The sequence below is a fragment of the Lichenostomus cassidix genome, chromosome 2 (assembly GCF_008360975.1).
Source record: "Lichenostomus cassidix isolate B80296 chromosome 2, HeHo_3.0, whole genome shotgun sequence".
NCBI lineage: Eukaryota > Metazoa > Chordata > Aves > Passeriformes > Meliphagidae > Lichenostomus > Lichenostomus cassidix.
The window spans coordinates 35,225,441-35,246,959 of NC_139482.1; the positions used below are offsets into that span (position 1 = coordinate 35,225,441).

Genomic DNA, 21,519 nt, shown 5'->3' on the forward strand with positions numbered 1-21,519 from the left:
AATTAAAAAAGATCCAGCCCTGAAAGAAGCACACCTGGATAGACTAATGCTGTACCCTTCTTGGAAGCCAGGATGAACCAGAGAAGCTGCTACATCTGGTCTCATTACAACACCCAGTACTTACTGTAACACACCTTGGGATACCAGAGAAGGATCAGAAGGGACAGTGTGAACAATACCAGCACTTCCCCCACCGCGAGGAAGGGAAGTCTCCTGCCTCCCACCCCAGGAGAGGACAACCACTGCTTGGCCATAGAAACTGACAGAAAATTTCACTGCACCTTACACACTCTGGGCGTTCATTTGTTTTTCTTCCTTTTGCTATACATCTCATTGTTTGGTTATCTTTAACAATTTTCCTGAAGAAGGATTTTTCTGTCACTGTAGGCACCCTCAGTGTCCACCATGGACAACCTTAACCATGGGATGGCAAAGAGTTGAGGTGGAATTTCAGTCTGTCTGATGCTGAGCAGAAGGACAGCATCCACAGGCTTGGCAGGGTGGGGGTAGAGAGCACCCTCAAATTTTACCAATATGGAAAAGGCTCAGGACCACAGACTTTCAAAAAGTGTCATCTTGAACCCTAAATAGGGCTTCTACGGACACTAAACAAGAAGAATATGCATAGAATAAATAAGATTTTCACTTATAATTGGAAGTTCACTGGCCAAAAATATGTTACGATGGTTGTTTCAGTAGGCTGTCATTTCCTGCACAGCTGTTTGCTGTTAAGCACCATTTCACGGTATAAAAACCATAACCAGCTGTGGAGAACCAGTAACTTACACAGTAACTATTAAAGATGACAACTCAGTGTCTGTTACTAACTGGATTTTTAATCCTCTTCAGATACAAGAAGGAATTGAGGAAGCCAACATTTGATCCTAATCTTCCTGAAGTTCCCTATGCCCATGATTTCAGCAAGCCAAAACCCACTTGTAAACTGCACAGACACTCTAAAATTACTATTTCATTAAGATGATGCTAAGAAGGTAAGTGCAGTTTTGAGATTTTCCACTACAGCAGAATAGCTCTACCACTCAAATAGAACTGTACATTCATAACAAACTGGTCTACATTACAGAAACAATAAAACCACACCAAAATTATTAACATGAACAGCTGGTATCTCCATAATTCCAGGTTAAAAATGCAGCAAAACTAGAGTATCTGAAAAGCAAGAGCATAGCAACTAAAAATCCATAGGTTTTATGATGTCTGCCCGAAAACCACACTGTTTTTTATAAAAATAAAAGTAGGTATATTGTATCATAAGAACCTCATCAACTCTAACCCATGTGACGCTCTTTTAACTCTATTACCTAAACATTACCTTTACTAGAAAATTTCTTATACAGGAAACCTTATCACTGGAATATGTATTATCTGTTAGTAAAATTTATAAGCTCTTTTCAGTGGCAGTATATAGAGTTTCTAAGAAAAGTCTGGGCACATATAAAACATGGGCATCTTTAACGTGCAGTGTTTATAATTTTGAGAACACAGATGAAAGAACATTTATTTCAGGTCACTGTTAAAAGTTACTGTGAGGAAATATGTATTTCTTTGAACTTGCAACAAATAACAAGCTTTCAAAACTCAAGCCATTGTTCTTTGAGCTAAAGGAAGATATCTGTTGACTCTTGGGTATGGAATAAATATTATCTTTTCATTAAGTTGAAATCAGCCCGCTGAGAGCAACAACACACACTGCATTTGCACACAAACCTGTTTGATCCTAATGCCCATGAAGATAAATTCAGACATTTCTCATCTTCAAGCTTAAATCCTACACAAAAACCAAACAGATACACACACATATGCATTTACACTCAAAAATATATTGTATCAAGGCAAAGTACCCACTTTCATAAAAGCAAAAACACCAAAGTGAAGTACCAGCAAAATCGGGAAACTGTAAAAATCTTGGTTTACTATTAAACTTTTGAACTCAGTCTGTCAAATTCCTTTGCAGATAAACAGAATTCTTGTTATCCGAGTGATGATAGTTTGCATTTTGTCAGGACTAATGGATACAGGGAAATTACAGAAATATAATGGATACAGGGAAATTACAGAAATAGAATTAGAATCATCTCATCAAGTGAATCTCCCCAACACCTGACACCTCATTATTTTACAGAAAGGGAAAACAGCTGCAAAGCTGTTTGAAGTAAACACAGAAATTTAGAACATTTTAGAAATTTAAAACATTTAGGAACTTCTAAAAAATGATGGCTAAATTATTATAATTAGACTACTTAGTCTACTTCTACATAGCAATGTTTCCCTGTTGGTTGCTTTATTCACTGCAGGCAAAATCTGTAGATGGTATGTCCTAAGACATAGATGGAACAATGGGGAGAAATTATTTGGAATACCATTTATATCCCCTGCTCCTCTATCATGGTGAAATGAAGCATGTCCAAACATGTCAAAACTATTATAAGCAGACAGTTTATGAGCCCAGACCCTGTATCTTTCCTGGTGAAAGAGAATGGAGGTTGCTTTCCAGTGCTGAGTATAAAGGGACACCAAAATATTTTAACTGACACTTAATTTTGAAACTTTTAAATAGCAAACAGGGGTATCACAGTACAGGTTGCTAGGAACAAGATAAAGCAGCCTTGTGCTATGGTTTTCCTGTAATTTTGTTCAAGGGCTCACTTGGCAATTTCTTTGCAGGGAATGGGTAAACTGCAACAGCTAAAAGCTGTCCAAAATAGTAACACACCCAAGACACTTACACAGAGATTGCTATAGCAAAAAACCAGTTGTGTGAGAATAAAAGGCCAAGGAGAAAAAGGTTAAGGCACACAAAGAACTACTGATCTCTGTTCCTCAGCAGAATGTAAACAACATATGTGTTACTCTCCTTATCCTGGTTAGCCAGAATCTCCCAAATACTCAGACCTTCCCCTGTCCCTTCTACCAGCAGAGACCCCTTGTCACATGTTCACACTTTTCAGGTACCACCTTACATTCCCTTTCCCGAGATTCTGAGTGCAAATGAGTGCGAATCTACTCTTCTCAAGTGTGAACATGAACAGCAGACCACACCTATAATTCACACTTGGAGACCTACCTAAATTCAGAAAAAAAAAAAACCTGTAAAAACCTGGGCTTAAAGAGGTTTCTTTGCATAATTGATACAAGATTCTTCAAGATTTCTTCTTCAAGAAACCCAAATACTTACAACTCAGCACAGACAACAGAACGGACAACTGCTTTTTAGTTAAGTCCACTGAAATTTAGAGAAACAAAGAAAGTATCATGAGCATTGAAGTTGCTATACTTTTGTCCGACTCTATTCTATGTGACATCCAAACCACTTCCAATCAACTGGTTAGTGTACATCATGCCATTAAATGCTACAGAAATATTTAAATTATATTTAATTTAATGAGGGCAATGGTAGAGTTGTTTAGCAACTTAGTAGACTACATTCATGCCCAGTGCCTCTAACAAATTAAACACTTCTATATTTATTTCATTTACCTTGATTGAACATGACACCTTTTGCACTGCAAACAATTGCATTGTTCATTTTTAAAAAAAATCTGTCCCTTACCTTCATATTTTCCCTAACACTTCCAGTGGATAATCCTTGATTTTCAACATGCACAGCTTCCATAAATGTTAGGAAAGTGTTTCCTCAAACGTCCTACAGCAGCAATGACTCCTATTTCCATATTTACCACAAATGATTACATAGCCAAGATAAAAAAGCCAGAGATACCAGTACAGATTAAATAGAAAACTATCAAAGTGACTTTAAAAGTCACCTTAACGTACAATGCCATTGCAAATGCACTTGAGTATTTTGAAACTACAGGACAATGGCAAAATAGGATGAAAATAACACTAACAGGTACTGTTTCCAAGAGTTCTAATGTACAACATGCCTCAGCACTACCTTTTCCATTTTATTCTTGAACAAATTCAGGCACTGAAAATCTCATTGACAGCAGCAGCATGGTGTTCCTGATATCCATTCTCTGCTGCAGCTAGCATAGCCTCTTCCTACCTTTGGAGAGGTAGAGCTATAAAATTAAGTCCTCAAAGCTCAAGTCAAGAGTTTAATTTTAAAACACGAAATTGACACAGAAAGGTGCCACACTAATTAAAGACTAATCAAGCATTCAGTTCTGTCCCTGTATACATGGAATTGGCATTACTGTAGGCACTAACACAACAATTTCATTTCTCTTCCATTCAGGCAACAAAACCAGGAAGGTGGAAATCCACACTTGGTATCTGCCAGACAACAGACAGAAGTGCACAGTGCTGAAGCCATCCGTGGTGAAACACCTGCAGTGAGAAAGGAGCTCCAGCCTCAGGTATTTCATTGGAAGTGCCCAGAAAGCCCAAGATACAGAGTTTTTTATGACTCCTTGTCTCCCCATGAACACCATACCACCAAAGGGACCAATTTGTACTTCACAGCATAAATGATGTTACCAGTGATGCTACAACTGTGGCTGGACTACTTTTACTCCTAAAATCTCATGACAGAAATAAACACTCATCTGATCAACAATTAGCCTAAGCAGACCAAACTTCTACCCAAGATTTAACTGCTATATACAGCGACTGCCTTGAGATGACAAGACACCTGACAGTCCTCAGGGGAAAAAATATAATTTGATCACTATCAGCAGTGTAATGAGAAACAATGTAAAAAATTATGTATGTCCTTTTTTTTCATACTGTTACATATTATTAATCCTCAGCTGTTTGTGGAATGACATAAACTCGCATTTCAGATACAGGTGCTCTCTATGCAGGCTACAGTCATCTGAAATTTGTGCAAAACTCATCTCTCTTCATTGCACTTGGCAATGCAAATATTTGTTGCACCCCCGCACTATGGGAGAAGCTTCTTCCATACTCTCAGCCAAACCCAGGAACATTTAAGCTACATGAAACATCAAACTGATGTCATTTCCCTTTCTGGTACTTGTTTTTTTCCTGTTTCACCACGTCTCTTCCGCTTCCCTAGGCAGTCAGAAATGACAGATAAGGGAACGCAGAGAAACGGACTGTGAATGTTAAAGGAAATATAATTGGTTCAAGACTCTCTACTGTCTTCAGTTTTGTACAGTCATTTACAGCTGTCTAAAGTGTGTGAAACACTGGCACCCAAGTGAGTGAGTAGGCAATTAAGATTTTGTACTGTTCCACAATCATTCTGCACAGATGTAAACTACTGGATACGGTATGAGAGCAGCAACACGCTGAGCGCTCTGGCTTGAGGACCACATTGCTCCACTGACAAGGAAGCTGCTCTTCCCTGACACGACTTCAGAGCTCAGACCCGGGAGATGTTGAACCCAATCCAACAGAAGTCCTTAAGTGCTTACTTAACATTATAAACTGATGCATGTAGACACTTTGATTACTTGCAGCAAGGTATTGTGTAGGCAGGGGAGGCAAGGCCTCAAAACCAGGCAAGCTCAGCCCAACATCACTCAGCAAGTCCACTGTTCAGCCAAACATTCTATGTTTTAACCATAAAACTGGAAACCACTTAAACAATAGTATCAGGCAAGCCAGCATGAAGTCTGTACTAATAAAACTAAAATCAAGTCAAGGTAAATTAAGAGTTATTTTAGAAGCTCAAATTGCCTGTGACACCTAATGCCTACATATATTTGCTAACAAAGTGCAGAACTTTTTCCTTAGGCCAGAGGCTGAACTTCAACCCTGTCCATAACCGCTACCAACTTGTTACCAGGCTGTAGCAAATTAAATGGTAAATGGTTTACTTTTTAAATAGAGATAAAAAACAGCTACGTCCTTTCCTTCAAGCATCAGTACAAAGAGAAGGACTAGGATTGGCAGACTGAGGTTTAATTATCTGCCAGCCTTCAGGATTGGTCATTGTAAGAAGGGCTGGACTGGAAAATGCAATTAATGTAAGAACATACAGAGAATGGCTGCAACAACACAGGCAGCTGCAGAGTTGGGGATGGTCAGATAATATTAAATTAGGTTTAAATCATTAACCAAACATCATATGTTTACAAATATCCACATTTTAATTTTCTTCTGGGCTATTTAACAGCACATCCTATTGATGTTTTTTTTTTTTTTTAGAAATCACATTAAATCACCGAAGAACAGAATTCCTGTTTCTTTATTCATCTTCAGACTTCTATTATGTAAAATACTCTTAATACATTTTAAGAAATTAACAAAGCAGGAAAGCAATCTTTTTATTTATGGAGTTTGGACTGACTAAAAATTTAAAAGAACTTGTACTGTTTAGAGGAAAGAAAGGCCTAAAGTCTACACATAAATTTAAGAAGTATGCATTAGTACTACAGTTCTCAAATTAATTGCATTAACTAACTGTCTACACACAAAATACGCCTTTTCTAAAGAAACAATTCTTCTGTCATAATTTAATCTAATAAATTCTTAAAGGGTACCAACAAGACCATCCTCACAAACTGTCAGGCATAGGGCTTGTTTGTTTGCCTCTCATGACAACACATCCCAAAATACAGAGCATATTTCAACTTGTTATTCTCCAAGTTGTCTGCCAAGCTGCAGACAAATTGTAAACATGAAGAACATGTTAAGCCTATTCAAGCCCACAAAAAAAAAATAAAATCAAGAAAAAAAATTTAAAAAAAAATGAAGTCTTGCACAGTAAACTCTGCTATAATTTCCTGATGTAGGTCAAAACTCAGCAGGAAATCACATTGTCTATTTTTATCCCAGTTCACTGGAAGTGCTTTACCTCTCTGTTTTCTTGATAAGCACAGCCCTGAAGATTTGTTCCTGGGGAGTTTTCTCTTTTTCATCAGTTGGTTGCACAAAAGGGTGGACAGCAGCCAAGACAAAGCCCTGCTGGTACAATTCTTGCAGCTGAGCTGGAAGATCACACAAGGAGGAGAGCTTGATTGCAGATGATCCTGGCAGCTCAGCTGGAAACAAAAAGAAACTGGTCAATAATCCGACACCAGACCATCAGGTATTTTAAAATTCAGGCTCTTCAGAGTCAAGCAAGCTTCACAGTGATCTACAATATTAACACCAAAACTGACCTTTCCTGAGACCCATTTTGTATCTCAGATTTTAGGCAGGCTGTCTTGGCGAAGGACTTGTATTACACAAGAGACTGGTGCAATTAAACAAGAAGTCAGATACATTAAAATGCCAAATTCCCTACATAGTCTGGCAGAGATAATGTTAAGAATTTAAAAAAATGAGGCAGTTGGTCAAAAGATATTCTAGGTTTTAGTAGTCGTCATAGTAATGCAAGTAGAGAAGAGTGAGCCATGAGTCAAAAATACCAAACAAGAGAAAAGAGAGTCAATGAAGGCAGAACATGTCAAATTCAAAAGCTATAAAAAGAAGCATCCATCTACACAAAATCAGACTAAAAGATCACTGATACAAAATGCTGATAAGTTCAAGTATCTGCCAATATGTCTGAAGATAATTTTGTAGGTATATTGATAACAGGAACACAGAGTGATGCATACCTATAGCAATGAGAAACCTTTTAGAATAAACACTAAATCTTATACCTCAGGGTTTAAGCAAACCTGTATATATTAAAGATGAGGATGAGACATCATATATGAAAGTAATCCTTCCCCAATCTGCTTACTGTACGGCTTTATGCCTTCCTGTCAAGTATTTGTTGCTGACTCCTGTCAGACATTTGACATACACATGGATTTTCAGTCAGTACAGCAACTGCCATTATTTCTTTGGAATCTTGTGGGCTTCAAAAGAAAATCCCATAAATCACCTAAAACAATCTTCTATTCTTTCTCTCTACGTCAGTAATTTCCCATATACTTTTCAAATTTTATGAGAAAAGACATCCTTCTTTCCTGACCTTTGCCTCTTCATTTCCATCTCACTTGGAGGATATTTATTATTTCATCTAAACCACACCAGGGCACACAGGGTGGTGAGCTGCTGCATGTTCTTCCCTGCCACTCAAACCAAGAGGGAGGGGATATTGCAAGAAACACGACAGAGGTTCCCAGCACCTAGCAAGCCTTTGCTAAAAAAAAAAAGCCCTGGAGAATAGTTTGTATGAAAGAAGCCAGCAATGCAAAAATAAGGTTTCGTTGTACTGCTTTTTTCATCAAACTGTATGGCTACCCTTTATGAATAATTTAAGGAGTTATCAAAAAACTAATAAATATTCAAACCAAATAATACAGAGGAATAATTTAAATAATAATAGAATAGATGTGCTTGGTATGTTTTTTTCTTCATATAAGACCACGTTCCAGAAGGGAATAATGGAACTTTTTGACAAGGAGTTTAGGATATAGAATTTTTTATTATTTTTATGAATAAAATGAGATCCAAGCAACGTGCACATTGACAGACAATAGGGCTCTACCTTCTACAACAGCATACAAATCACTTTAGAGTCATAAAAAGAGATGGCACAATGAATAACACATAATAAATAATAAACCAAACAGTTACTTATTGGAGCCTACTGGGGATGAAAGTAGGGAAACCCAGATTTTAGAACTCCATTTTCCCTCTTGTGGCTCAGAGACTCCAAATATTTTTCACTACTCTGCAAGTAATTAATTTTTAAATGAGGGGTTTATTTGGATACAATGGAGTGACTGAACACAACTTGGTACTCTCAATTCTGGTCATGATGCTCCAATGTTTAACCATCATCTATGAAAACTGATGTTTGCCTGGCATATGTATGTAGCATCAGGATTCTTCTGAGGATAGCTTGGGTAAGACTAGTAAAAAGTCTAGTCATTAACATGAGAGACTGACTGCTTCCTCCTAAAAGCTAAACATGAGGGGAAAGTGTGAAAATGCATGTAATTGGAGCCTTGGGATGTTACTTGATTAAAAAGGAAATGTAATAAAAAAATAGAGATGGGTGGGATCATCCAGCTCGTTCATGCTACTACCTAGAGGCAGGATCAGTTCTAGTTTAGTTATTTCTTGGTTTTTCTCATCTATTTTTAAAAACCTTTAGTAATGGAAATTCCACACGCCCCTAGGTCATTTTTCAGCACTTCTCTATTCTTCCTATTCAAAACTCTTTCCTAGCACGTGGCCTAAATTTCCCACTCTTAAAATCAAGATTGCTACTTCCCCACTAGAGGATTTCTTTTCTGCAACCGCATTTTATAATTCCTAATACCATTCATGCCCTAGTATTACTTTCTTTACACTGTATAAACTCAGTCCTCCTTTCAGTGTTTCTGTTCTCATGACTTCTGTATTTCTAAGTAACTTTTTATGTTCTCTCCAGATTCTCTTCAATTGGTCTGCATTTTTCTTTAAGTATTACCTAAGCTTCACCACAGTGATCCAGCGCAAGCTTCACCACTGCTTCATAGAATGGAAAACTCTTTAACACTTACAACATCCTATGTCAGTTTACATCATCTGGGGGTTAAAAAAAAAGGAAATTCTTTTCCCCACAAATAACAGTGGCCAATTTTCCTGTTATTAGTGAATTTTAGGGCTTTTCCTGTCACTTTTCAAGAGCCATTCTGGACTCTGACTTTCACAGTATGAACAGCACTTCTCAGATTGGCAAACTGTAACAAACATACTCAGCAGTCAAATGCTGGAATAGGTAATGAAAATGGTGAATTTTAACAGACTCTGAGCAAAACAATTTTAAGCCTTACAGTTAATACATCTTTTTGCTTTGATGCTGAAGTATTGCTAATTTCTCCTCTGACGAGAGATCCTTCACAGCCAAAAGACAGTTCCTGTTACACAACTGATGCCCAGAATTTCTAAGAATTTTCTGGATGTACAGACCTGTGCTGTGCATTCTTGTTACTCTCTGACTGGTCTGAGCTATGCAGATTCCTCCCCAGAAATCCCTGCTACTCATCATCCTCTGGATAATTTATAACTCATTTTTTCCAGTGTCTTTCTGGGCATTAAGTTGGGCTAACAATCATACAGTTCTCTTTAAATGTCGGTTAAAAAAGGACATCATACTTTGCTATGGAGTTGTGTTCATTCTTCAACAGTCTTCATTCTTCAACAGTCTTCTTCAGTCTTAAATGGTAAGATTTCAATTATTTCTTCAGCTAATTCCTCTATGGTGCATACCTATAAGTTTGACCTATTTGAAAGTATCTAATCTATGAAATCAATAGATCAGGTTGCTCAGACTCCCATCCAACCTGACCTTGAATGTTTCCAGGAACAGAGCATCCACCATCTCTCTGGGAAAGCTGTTTCGCTGTTTCACCACCCGCATTATAAAAAATGCCTTCCTTAAATCCAATGTAATCTACCTTTTTAGCTTAAAACCGTCATTCCTTGTCCTACTGCAACACACCCCACTAAAAAGTTTGTCTCCATCTTTCTTGTAAGTCTCCTCTAAGTACTGAAAGACTGCAATAAAGTCACTCCAGGGCCTTCTCTTCTCCAGGCTGAACAAGCCCAACTCATTCAGTCTTTCCTCATAGGAGAGGTGCTCCAGCCCTGTGATCAGCTTTGGTGAACCTCAACTGGACCTGCTCCAACAAGTCCATGTCTTCCTGTGCTGGGGACCCCAGAGCTGGATGCAGCACTGCAGCTGGGGTTTCACCAGAGCAGAGTAGAGGGGTAGAATGCCCTCCCTCGACATGCTGGCCACTCTGCTTTGGATGCTTTGAGTGCACACTGCTGGGTCATGTCATCCCCAGGTCTGCTCTCGACCCCTTCACCCCCAGCTTGTACTGATACTTGGGATGGCACTGACCCAAGTGTGAGACTTAGCACCTGGCCTCCTTTAACCTCATGAGGTTCACATGGACCAACTCCTTGAGCTTGTTCAGGGTCCCCCTGGATGGCATCCCATCCCTCGTGTGTCAACTGCACCACTCAGCCCATTGTCATCTGCAAACTGCACTCTGTGCCATATCACCAGGCCTAACACATATTATCAGGCTCAGACCCTTCAAGAAATACAGGTCCAACTGCTTTCTTTTTCAAAGCACAGGATGAGACTATTTCCCAATCCATGGCCATTCCTGCTCAAGGCACCCATAACCAGTGAACTATGGAGCCACTCATGCTCTGTCTTGTACCTCTGCCATCCAGCACCACAAATCTTGCATGCTCTTCTACAAAGCTACAGATGCTTCAGGTGACTCACAGAAAAGAACTATGTCCTCCCGGCTCCTTCCCAGGGGAGCTCAGGACTGATGAAGCCCTCCCCAGAAGAGAGAGGTGGCTGACAGAAGGACCACAGGGGTGACCTCAGCACAGCTCTCCCTCTCCCCACTGAGGGCTTAAAGCCACGTAGCTGCCCCTGAGCAGGGCTGAGCCTGCAAGATATAAAGAAGCAAACATTCAGACACACTACACACTTAGCCACTCCTACTCACTACCTCCATGCACCTCCATACTCAGCATGATTTTTTTGCAGCTGTCCTTCCAAAGGCACCCAAATCTCCCTCCTGTACTACACAGAGCACATTAGGAGACCACCTGGAGGAACCTGAATAGTGTCCAGGTATTAGCATTTACAGTCCCTCACAAATCTAGCAAGGAGGATGTAAGATGAAAACAAGATACAATCAAAACTATGGTCATATGGTACCACAGTCTTATCCCAACCCCATCCACTGATGTCCTGCAGGGCTTTTTAACAGACCTGGCTATTTTCCCCCTGCCTTTAGTGATCCCCTCATGGAAGATGGCATTAGCTTCCTCTGTTGCACCTCACGCCCCACCAAGGCAACTGCATGTCTGCTGGCAGGAAACTAAACAGGCAGCAATGAATGCAGACAATAATGTGGGAAGATAGAGTATCACACAGCACGTGTGCCTGAGCAGACACAGAAACCTGGCCCAAGTCCAGAAAATTTCCCATGTTTTCACACAGGGCACCTCTCGAGCACGTTTATGACTGTTTATAACAGCCCTGATCATTTTGTAGAATTGCAAGGCAAGCACACTTCCTCTATTTAGTATGAGAATTGCTGTTTCTTAATTTAATAATAATTTCTTTCCAGCAACTTTAATTTAATTTAAAGAAATCAAATCTACAGCAAACTAACTTCTAGAAGAGCAAAACCTTGTCTTCCTATTAGGACCAGCCAAAGAAAATTAATTTAAAAGTTCACCATGAGAAGATGCAGTTTCACCTCCGTTAAAACATTTTGTAGGAATACATCAACTGCACCTAAGTTTTTTATTTGGATAATGTTCAGAAATAAAAGTAATGTGTTTGTGTTTTACATTATCAAAGTGATTAAACAAGCACATTTTTTTCAGCGTTTCCATGATCTTCCACTCCACTTGAAATTTTGGAATCACCTGTATAATGGGAATTGTGATTGCCTGCTGGAAGGTAGAAGAATTGCAGTGACAGAAGGTGCACAGTCACAACAATTAGGATACACAAACAAACCAGTGTCACTAGGAGCAGCTAGTTTGGGTAAACTGAACATTGACTGCTAAATGAAGGACCATGCTGTCAGGCCCTTTCTTGGTTTGCCAAAGTCCTTGGGGTCCTCTGTGCAGGCCCTGAGGGCTCAATGGTACCCACAGCTCCTCTGAGAGAGCTGGAGTAACATCAGAATCAAAGTGAAGGAAGGTGCAGGGTAATGACCTGTTGTGAAGTGTTGGCTTTTCTCTTATACTGCAGGACAGACTGGAAAAGATCCCCTCTCTGGACTATAAATATGAAAGTTTTTAAGGCACTTTTCACTGACTTATTTAGCAGTTAGTTTGGAACAGCTGAAGGAATTCAGATCATCATCCTTTCCAGCTATTTAGGCTTGTTAAGGCCAATTTGTTACTCTGGAGAAAAGACAGCAAACTGTTTGAATATTCTCAAAACACTTACAGACTCATCCTGAGAGAAGGTTATTTCCATTCAGTGTCAATCTCACCCAAAAAAAAATATTAAGCCATCATTGCAAATTCTTCCTTCTTTGTTACAAACACTAAGGTACTCTCTTCCATGCAGAACAAATTGTTTGTGGACCAGAACAATGCAGTCATGCTACTCTCACTTAACTATAATTGTTTTTTTCCTCATTTAACCCACAAATAGTTTCTTGTCACCAACAACAACACAAAGGTATCAGAGAATCAGAGTATTTCTAATTAAAATAAAGGCAAACCTACTAATAGTGTAACTTAAAGAACATAAAGGAGTAAATACATTTCTGGCAAGTTTTGTGATGAGTCCCAAATAATTGCGCCTGAGCAAAAACCTACCTAACAAATGCTAAAGCAATACAACTAACCTAGCAGAAAATATATGGTACTTCTGACACTATCACATGGTTTGAATTACCTGAAATGCACTAATGCTAGAATTCAATGAGCTAATAGCTCAAGCTTTTGGAGTAACAACTATACAAGCTGTACTAAAGTATCTTTTCTTTTTGAACAGAGCCTGAGGTTCCATGAGGTGCATACAGAGGTTCCTTAATTTCAAAGAGAGGATGGATAGTCTTGGTGCACCGCTCCTCAGACTGTCAACAGAGGCAAGATTATGGACGTTAATATAACACGTTGATTTTTCAGTTATGCTAAATTACATTTTATGGGGTTTTTCCTTTCAATCTTCAAGACAAATACAATAAATATCCCCATAAAAGAACTTAAGAATGAATATGCAAGAGCAATCAGTACTTCATAAATGAAGGTGTCTATTCAATAAGCTCCTAGTGTTTACTTTTAGTGAAAATGTAATAATGGAAGTTAAAGCCATTGAAAAGCAAAGCACTGTATCTTAAAGTGGTAGAGGGGAGAAAATCCACAGAAAGTCTGTGAAACTGCATTTTTGAAAGCATGTAAATATATAGGAATATGCATATACATGTGTTGAGGTACACACAGCTATACACCAACACTTTTCTTTAGGAAACAGCAGACGTGCATTAGTCAAACTGAGGAAGTTCTAAAACAATTCACAGATGCAACGAGATTACATGAAGTTGTCTGATCAATTGTATTGTTGAATCTCATTGCATCTGTGAGTTATCTTGCTTGTTGCCCAGTCAAAGTTTCATTTCTGTGTCTTGCAAGCATAAGATAAATATCTTAAGAACTGGGTACATTTGCTACAAATATGATGTGGTTATGCATGGGATGGCTTAATTTCTGGTGTTTCTGAAAAAAAAGGAAATACCCAGACTATCACCTCTACTAAGTTAAAAAACGATCACTAAACAGAGGTTTAGTTACTTAAATAAATTAACAAGCACTTCTTAAATGACTTACTGTCTTTACCCTTTAGCTAGTGAGCAGAATTATGCAAAATGGGCAAACAGAAGATCATAGAGTAAAAAGGGTTAATGACAGTGGAAAAAGCAAAACAAAAGAAGGTGAAAAAGGGGAGTGACTTCTCATTTAAACTTGCACAGAAATACACCTAGGAAATCCTATCCTTTCTGCACTTGAACAGCTCTTCAAAATGCTATTTTTTCAATTTGTCACTCCCTCCTGTTTGATTCTACTTCCTAAATTGAATCCATACCAAACAGAGAGACAAGAAATTGGGTAATTTACATTTCACAAAACCAAGAAAACTTCAATTATGTCCAACCAAACACACAAAGAGTTCAAAGTTAACATTTTATCCATACAGGCTTGTTATCTGTATAAACTCCAAGAGACAAGTATGACATTGAACTACAGAGGAGAGAAGGGGTTAATTCTGAACTACAGGAAGAACCAGCATGTTAATTCACATGTATTTCCACCCCGCAAAAAAGTACTGCTTCCCTGTCCTAAAGCCTTTAGACATGCAGTGAATCTTCTGATGGCAATACTTGAGCTGCCAAGGTCAAACACTGAATGCTATTCTCTTTAACAGCTTAAGAAGTAGTGAAACAGGTCAAACAGGACTTCCCATCACTTCCACCAGCAGTTCAGCAAGTCATGTCTCTCACAGCAAATAGCCAGTTATCAAATACTTTGAAAGGAGAGAAAGGGGAGCTACCCAATGAGCAAAAAATAGTACAGCTCACTAAAGAGATCTTCTGACATCTTAGAGCTGGTGGCATCATAAAACTTGGAGGGCTGATGCATCTTTTTTGCTTTGAGCTCCTCTCTAGCTAATGTGCTTGCTATTTTTCTTACCAGAAATAATACTTGCAACTGGCAAGTTTCACAGCTAACTCTGCAGCCTACAGAATCTTTTCATTTCCTCCTATACTTTTTTTAATGTATTTTGTCTTTTCCCCCTGGCATAACCCCATCCTTTTGTTCTCCTCCTCCTCTCTGTTTTATGCTTCACTTCAATGTTCTTTCCATATTTCTGGTGAATTTTCATTTCAGATTTTAGAACCCCAAAATATAACAAAGTTTCTTGGCAAATTTTACAAAAAGCAAACTTGCATTGCAGTAAAAACAAATCTGTAAAAAGTACACATAATAGCCTCAGATGAGTGCAAAAAATTGCCTACTTTATTCAAATTATGCAGTTTATTCATTTTATGGTATACTTTGCTGTATGAGAAAAATCTCCTCTGAAAAAGAATTTTTAGCTTTTCTTAGCTTTCCAAATCACTGTATCTTATTGTCAATAAAATGCTGCATGTGCTGATTCTTTAAGGAGTTCAAAAGCTGAAAGGTTCATATATCCATCTATGTATTTCCACCCAAACCAAGTGAGAACAATCTTGAGATTACTGTTTTCAATTTTAATCAAGCAGGGATGAACAAAGTAGCTTGCATTCACTGCATGAGATTTCATTCCATACTCACAAAATATTTTATAAATCTGACTGAAGCCTAGTTTCCAAACTGAAAAATGACAAGACGATTTCAAACATTTAAGGAAAACGGAGGAGAAAGAAGTCAACGAAGTACTAACTCTGGCTGAATACACTTGCTATGATCTGATGCACATTCTTCATGATACACTGAGAATTGTGATTAAAATCAAAGACTTTGATTTTAATCACAGCCAAACAAACAAGAAGGTAAAACTTCCATCAAAGTATTTACCATCAAAGTTTTCTTTTTTTCCCCAATTCACAGCATAATTACTGCATATAAGAAATACATGCCAGGAGAAAAAGCTAGACTCTAAAGAGGACATTTAAAAAATTTGAATTTTATAAATTCAGCCTTCAAGGAAAAGATCTGAACTTACCGACATATCCAACAACCTCAGGAATAAAGGTTAAGATTTATCAAGATAGCTCTTATTCCCCAAGCCAACCCATGCAACAGAGAACTGATAGTCTCCAGGGAAACCAAAATCCTCCTGGCAGGTCATGCCTGTATACATTTTATACATAACACTTTGCATTATATACACGGAAAAGGACAGATCGCTTTAGAAATGCTTGAAGGCTTTATTCAAATGTTACCTGCTGGTTTCTGGGTTTTGTCAATTTATATCGCCAGGGTTTCACATGCATTTTCCCCTTCTGTTGTAATAGATGTTTTAGACTTTCTTGTACAATCTTATTTAGGATGATACTGCGTGCCAAGATTGTTTGATTTTTTTAAAAGCTAGAAAGGGATTTTACCCTATCCTGTCACTGAAGTGCATATATTACCTTGTTTCAGATGTTCTCATTTCTTGACTGTATCAACCAATAATATTCCTTTTCTTCAAAAGGCAGTGGTAGATACAAAGAATGTAGTATTTTAAATTAGATTAAGTAAAATATCATAATGACTTTCATCTTTTTATCTTTTTCCTGGCTTGAAATATTATGTATTTTAGATAAAGAGAAGACACTTCCAAATGATATGTGTTTTTCATTTGGAAGATAACATAAAGTGTAACTTCTCACTTTTTTTTTGGTCTCCATTAGATCAACCTCCCCTATTTAGAAAATGCTCTAATTTTTCATAGATGTCTGTTAAATTCTTTTCAGCTTTACTGGCAAAACTAAATAAATGTTAAAGCAGCCAAAAATGTAACACACATTCTATAACCAAGCAAGCAGTGTAACTTGAAGGTACATTCTCAATTAGATTTTGGCCCCAGGTTTAGTTATTTTTGAAAACAAAAGTTGGGATAGAGAATGCTACATGATTAAATTCAGTATAAACAGCAGATATTCAGGGGTGGGTAAATCAAATTCAGAGGTAAGGGCTTATAATGCGTTTGGGTATTTTTAAAACACATTACCCTGCAGAGATACTAAGATGAACACTTCTGTGGACAGCTATACAAGACCCAGAACACACAACAGCTGTTAGATTATAAACAGAGTCAAAACTGAGCTACCTAATTCCATCAAAATTTCCACGAAAACACCGAATTTTAAAAGGGAATAAAAGCAAATTATATCTGGCTTTGTTTCCAATCACTAGGCCTGCTCGGGGAACTGCAATGAAAAACCAAATGCAAAACATTTTCCAGTATTTATTATTCCTCTCAGCTCTCCTGCCCCACACTTCTGTTTTGTTGCATTGATAATGGGAATATATTCCCACCACTGCTAACTATAAGAATACCTCTGTCAGCATACGCGAATTTCATGGGAAGAGTCTCTGACTACAAAAGCATGATCAAGATTTTACTGTCACAGCAGACCTTGTATCACCCTCATGAGGCTCACTCTCAGTGCCACTGGTAAACTGTACTTGGACATCTCAGCTACTCCACAGCATCAAAGGGAGCAATCCAGCTGGAACTAAAGCTGTTCTGGTATTTGCAGCAAAACTTGCAGGTCTGAAGAGGAAGACCTTGTGGTCCAAATCCTCATTGTTCAAAATCATCACAGGAAACCCATGACATACTTAATATGCAAGGATTTGCATGGGAACATATGAAAATACAGGGTGGCAGTAACCCCTATCAAGCAAACTCCCCAATAGTTCCTGATTAATTTGGCATGTGGAAGAGCCACATATTACCCCATTAATGATTTTTAGAGTGACCGGATAAACTGATGCTGGAAGATACAAAGCTAGAACCACCAAATGGATACGTTACTTTGCAATGAATTAAGCAAGTGTGAAATGAGGTAAGAGAGAGTTTCAGCTATCTGAACAGGACCTACTTTGCTGTCAATAGGTTTTTGGATTTTCTGACTTTGTTGGTACACAAGGGTGGTCAAAGACCTGACTAATATCAGTACAAGATAAAACATTTCTTGCTGACTTTTTGCAACCTGTGCTATTATACAAATTCCTACGCAAGGTTTTCTCCATTAGCTAATGAAGAGTGATTCCCACTAATGAGGTATTTGTTCTCCAACCTTGATGCCACAGCCCCAAATTTCCTTTTTTCTTTTTTTCTTCCCACCCCTTGGATTCCTCAAACTGATGAGAAAAAGCGATTTTGTGGCTACACTGAAGCAGTGCACTGGCTCACTGGCCAGGGAGCTGTCAGTGCACATCTTGGTTCTCCTCACCTTTCCCTGATTAATAGAGGTCTCTGTCTTCTGCCCAACTGCCATTTTCCACAAAATTAGGAGCAGCCTAAATTTCTCGCAAATTGCTTTGAAATTGTGCGGTTATAATTATTTGGAGGAACGAGACAGACAGACTGTGAGCCTTTTTTAACTCCCGTTTCCCTAGGAAACCGGTTCAGAAACAAAACAGAAAAATCCATCACACTACCACCTACAAACCCTCTAAAAAAAAAAGGATTCCTTCAAAAATAAAGACCTGGAAAGAAAATCCTGCAAAAGGTATTATGGGATATTGCCTTCTGTAACACCTCTAACAGTGTATTTAACAGTGATGAGGCTTTCACAGAATATTGAAAACTACCAGCAAGCAATAGTTCACCACTGGCACCTAAAAGCAGTATGTCACTGCCAAACACACCACATCACTTTAACTTGGCAAGAACGCTTGATAGAAAGCCAAAGAGTAGTGGAAAAGGCTGTTAGAAGTTAACAAAGCACTTCCCAAAAGTACTGTTTTGTTTTTTTAGGCAAGTCTGCTAGAGCATGGGTGATGGATTTACTAAAGAAAAAAGTTTTTCTTGGCAAAAAAACCCTGCTTTTTTTGCTTAGAGCAAATTTTCCTGTCACTCTGCAGAATTTGAACTCCTACTCCCTCGTTTCAGAAAAATGTGGCAAGTTTCTGTTTTCAAGTGAAGAATTCCCACACAGTAATACTGATAGCATGGAAATCCATTGTTTAACATGGGTCATGGGAAAATGGCCACAAATTCAAGCATTATTAAAATGCAACATCCATAGCAAATTTTTTTTAATTAATTTTTTTAAGTTTGCAATAAAATGGCTGTTGTTGCAATTTTGTTTGCAAATAGTAGCAGAGTACTTCTCCAAGAGTTTATGAGAAGGCATTGTTTTACCCTTATTTCTCACTGTAGTTCTGTCAGAAAAAGTGCTGCAACTACTACATTTATTGGAAATTAAAAGGAAAGAAGAAGAGAGAAACCTTACCTTCAAAGCTGCTAAGGAACAATTTAATGAAGTTAACAGGATCTCATCCCAAAGTAGTAAGTATATGCAATACAGATGTAACAGATGTCCTGTCCAACAGGGACAGAGTTCTTTCATGGTGTGAAGGTGGTAATTAAAAAGCATTACGCAGACAGTCTTAAGATCTAAGACTTCCCTTACCCCCTGGATAGGATCCCTTTTTGGTTAGTGACACTAAAAATTAATTTCTTAAATGCACCTTCTTGCTGATTAAATAATAAAATACAGAGGCAAATAAACAGGTCACTTTCACAGTTCTCCTCACAAGCAATAGAAAATCAACTTTACAGGTGGCACAGTGGTGTGTGACAATGCATGTTCACAGTGAGCATACAACAGAACTGTCAGCTCCTCCTCACACAGGCAATACCTCAGAAGCAAACCTGGGAGAGAGTGCAAGGCACAGTGCCTCTGTGCCCTGGCTAATATTCTTTTCTAGCTGCTCCTAATAAAGCAACCCAAAGAGAGGTCACAGGCAGCCTCACATGACTCTGACTTCTAATCATATGACAGCCCATGTCCAAGACACTTTCACTTCTCCCCAGTCCTAAGGAGATTCTGCAAAACAGAGAACCATTTCTACGTTCTTTTATGTCAAGAAAGGACAGACCTGCTACTGGCTAATAACAAAATATCACTGATAAAGCAGTTTGAGGTTTCACCAGTGTTTCTGGAGGAGTTCCCTGGAAGTATCTGTTGATGAGAAGACCAATTTTTCACAAAAATTTACTATAATAACAATTAAAAAAAACCCCAAAAACCTAAACCAATAACAATGATAACAAGTACAAGAGTGCAGCTTGAAAACAAAGTGTCACAATTATAAAGTGTTGTATTCATTGAACATGTGGTGAAGAACAATGAAAATAATCCCACAAAATATGTACAATTTTATCTATTTGATCACTTGAAAGGCTTCATCAAGGCATTCAACCCAGCTGGAAAAATAGGGTAGAAGGACTGAAGAGAAAGACAGATGCTGCATCTGAGCTGAGCATTCCTAAGTAAATAAACAACAAAAACAAAACAAAACAAAAGCAATTCTGACACAGTTCCAAACTTTATGAGACAATAACTTAACAAAAGACCATCTATTCTGTCACTCCCATTTTGTTCTTTTGTTTTGTGATTTCAGATAGAAGTAGATGCTAATTTTTTTTGCTTACTAGTAATCTATACAATAACTGCTAGTGAATTAACCCATGTAATTTTGGACTATTTGTCAATTCTTCTCTCAGTGGTTATTAAGAAATTCAGGAAACAATTGTTCAAATACAAGAACACCACAAAGGGTTTAGCAAACCAGGAACTACAGCAGTAGACTGCTGTTTATTTATATTTCACTAGTAACCATGTCCTGGCTTCTCTCTAACTTTCTCAAAAATTCCATCTGTTTATTTGTAAACCTCATACCTCATTCTCTTTCAGATTTAAGGCCTTTTATCAATTCATTTGGAAATGCGTGGCACCTTTAGGACTTCTCACATCCTTGATGTCTTTAATTTTTTATGTGCCACGTAGTACGCAAAAGCCTCTGTATTCTCAGACTGAGATGAACTCTTTCAACTGATGACTGTTTAACAGAGACAGATAATATTTCTGCAGTTCTTAACTCACCTGATGACTGTCAAGCTTGTCTTTCGTGTGCTGATCAAGAGCTGCAGCTCACAGCAAAGGTTTAATGAGATTCTCTTCCCCTTGAAAGAACTGTTTCTTTCAAGTAGAATCTGTAGCTAATCACTGCAAGTCTCAAGTTGAGAGGATGATTATTTGGGGAGAGAAGGAAGCTGAGAGTTCTGCACAATTTAGCTAAAGACAGCTCCATTTATACAAAATAAGCAGGTTTTTCAAAAACCAGTTGGCTGGGAAGCCTTAAACTTGCAGTTCCTGTGCAAGACCTTATCACAGTGCATGGGTTACCATGTACCAGGAAGAGCCACACCAGTTCAGTACAGTGGCTGCTGAGCAAGCATTCAAGTCAGCCAAAACTTCTCATGTGCAACTTCATATCTTGGAAACTCCCCACCACTGCTGCTCATCCTAAGATTATCACAGAGTGCAGTGTGTCACAAGTATCATCATTTGCAAAAACATGACTGCATGCAAACCAAGAGTTTGCTGGGTGTGCAAGTTGTTACACAGAAAGCAGGCTGCAATTTCATGC

General features: G+C 38.2%; 1 protein-coding gene across 2 annotated transcripts in view; it reads right to left on the reverse strand.

Annotated features, from left to right (window-relative positions):
• The window catches only part of RFTN1 (raftlin, lipid raft linker 1), a 94,154-nt gene that overhangs the window by 49,000 nt on the left and 23,635 nt on the right, over positions 1-21,519 (reverse strand). For both annotated transcript variants that reach the window (XM_085051043.1, XM_085051042.1), the window contains exon 3: positions 6,749-6,935. In XM_085051043.1, the coding sequence (XP_084907169.1) occupies positions 6,749-6,935 (187 nt within the window). The remainder of the gene's footprint in view (positions 1-6,748; positions 6,936-21,519) is intronic.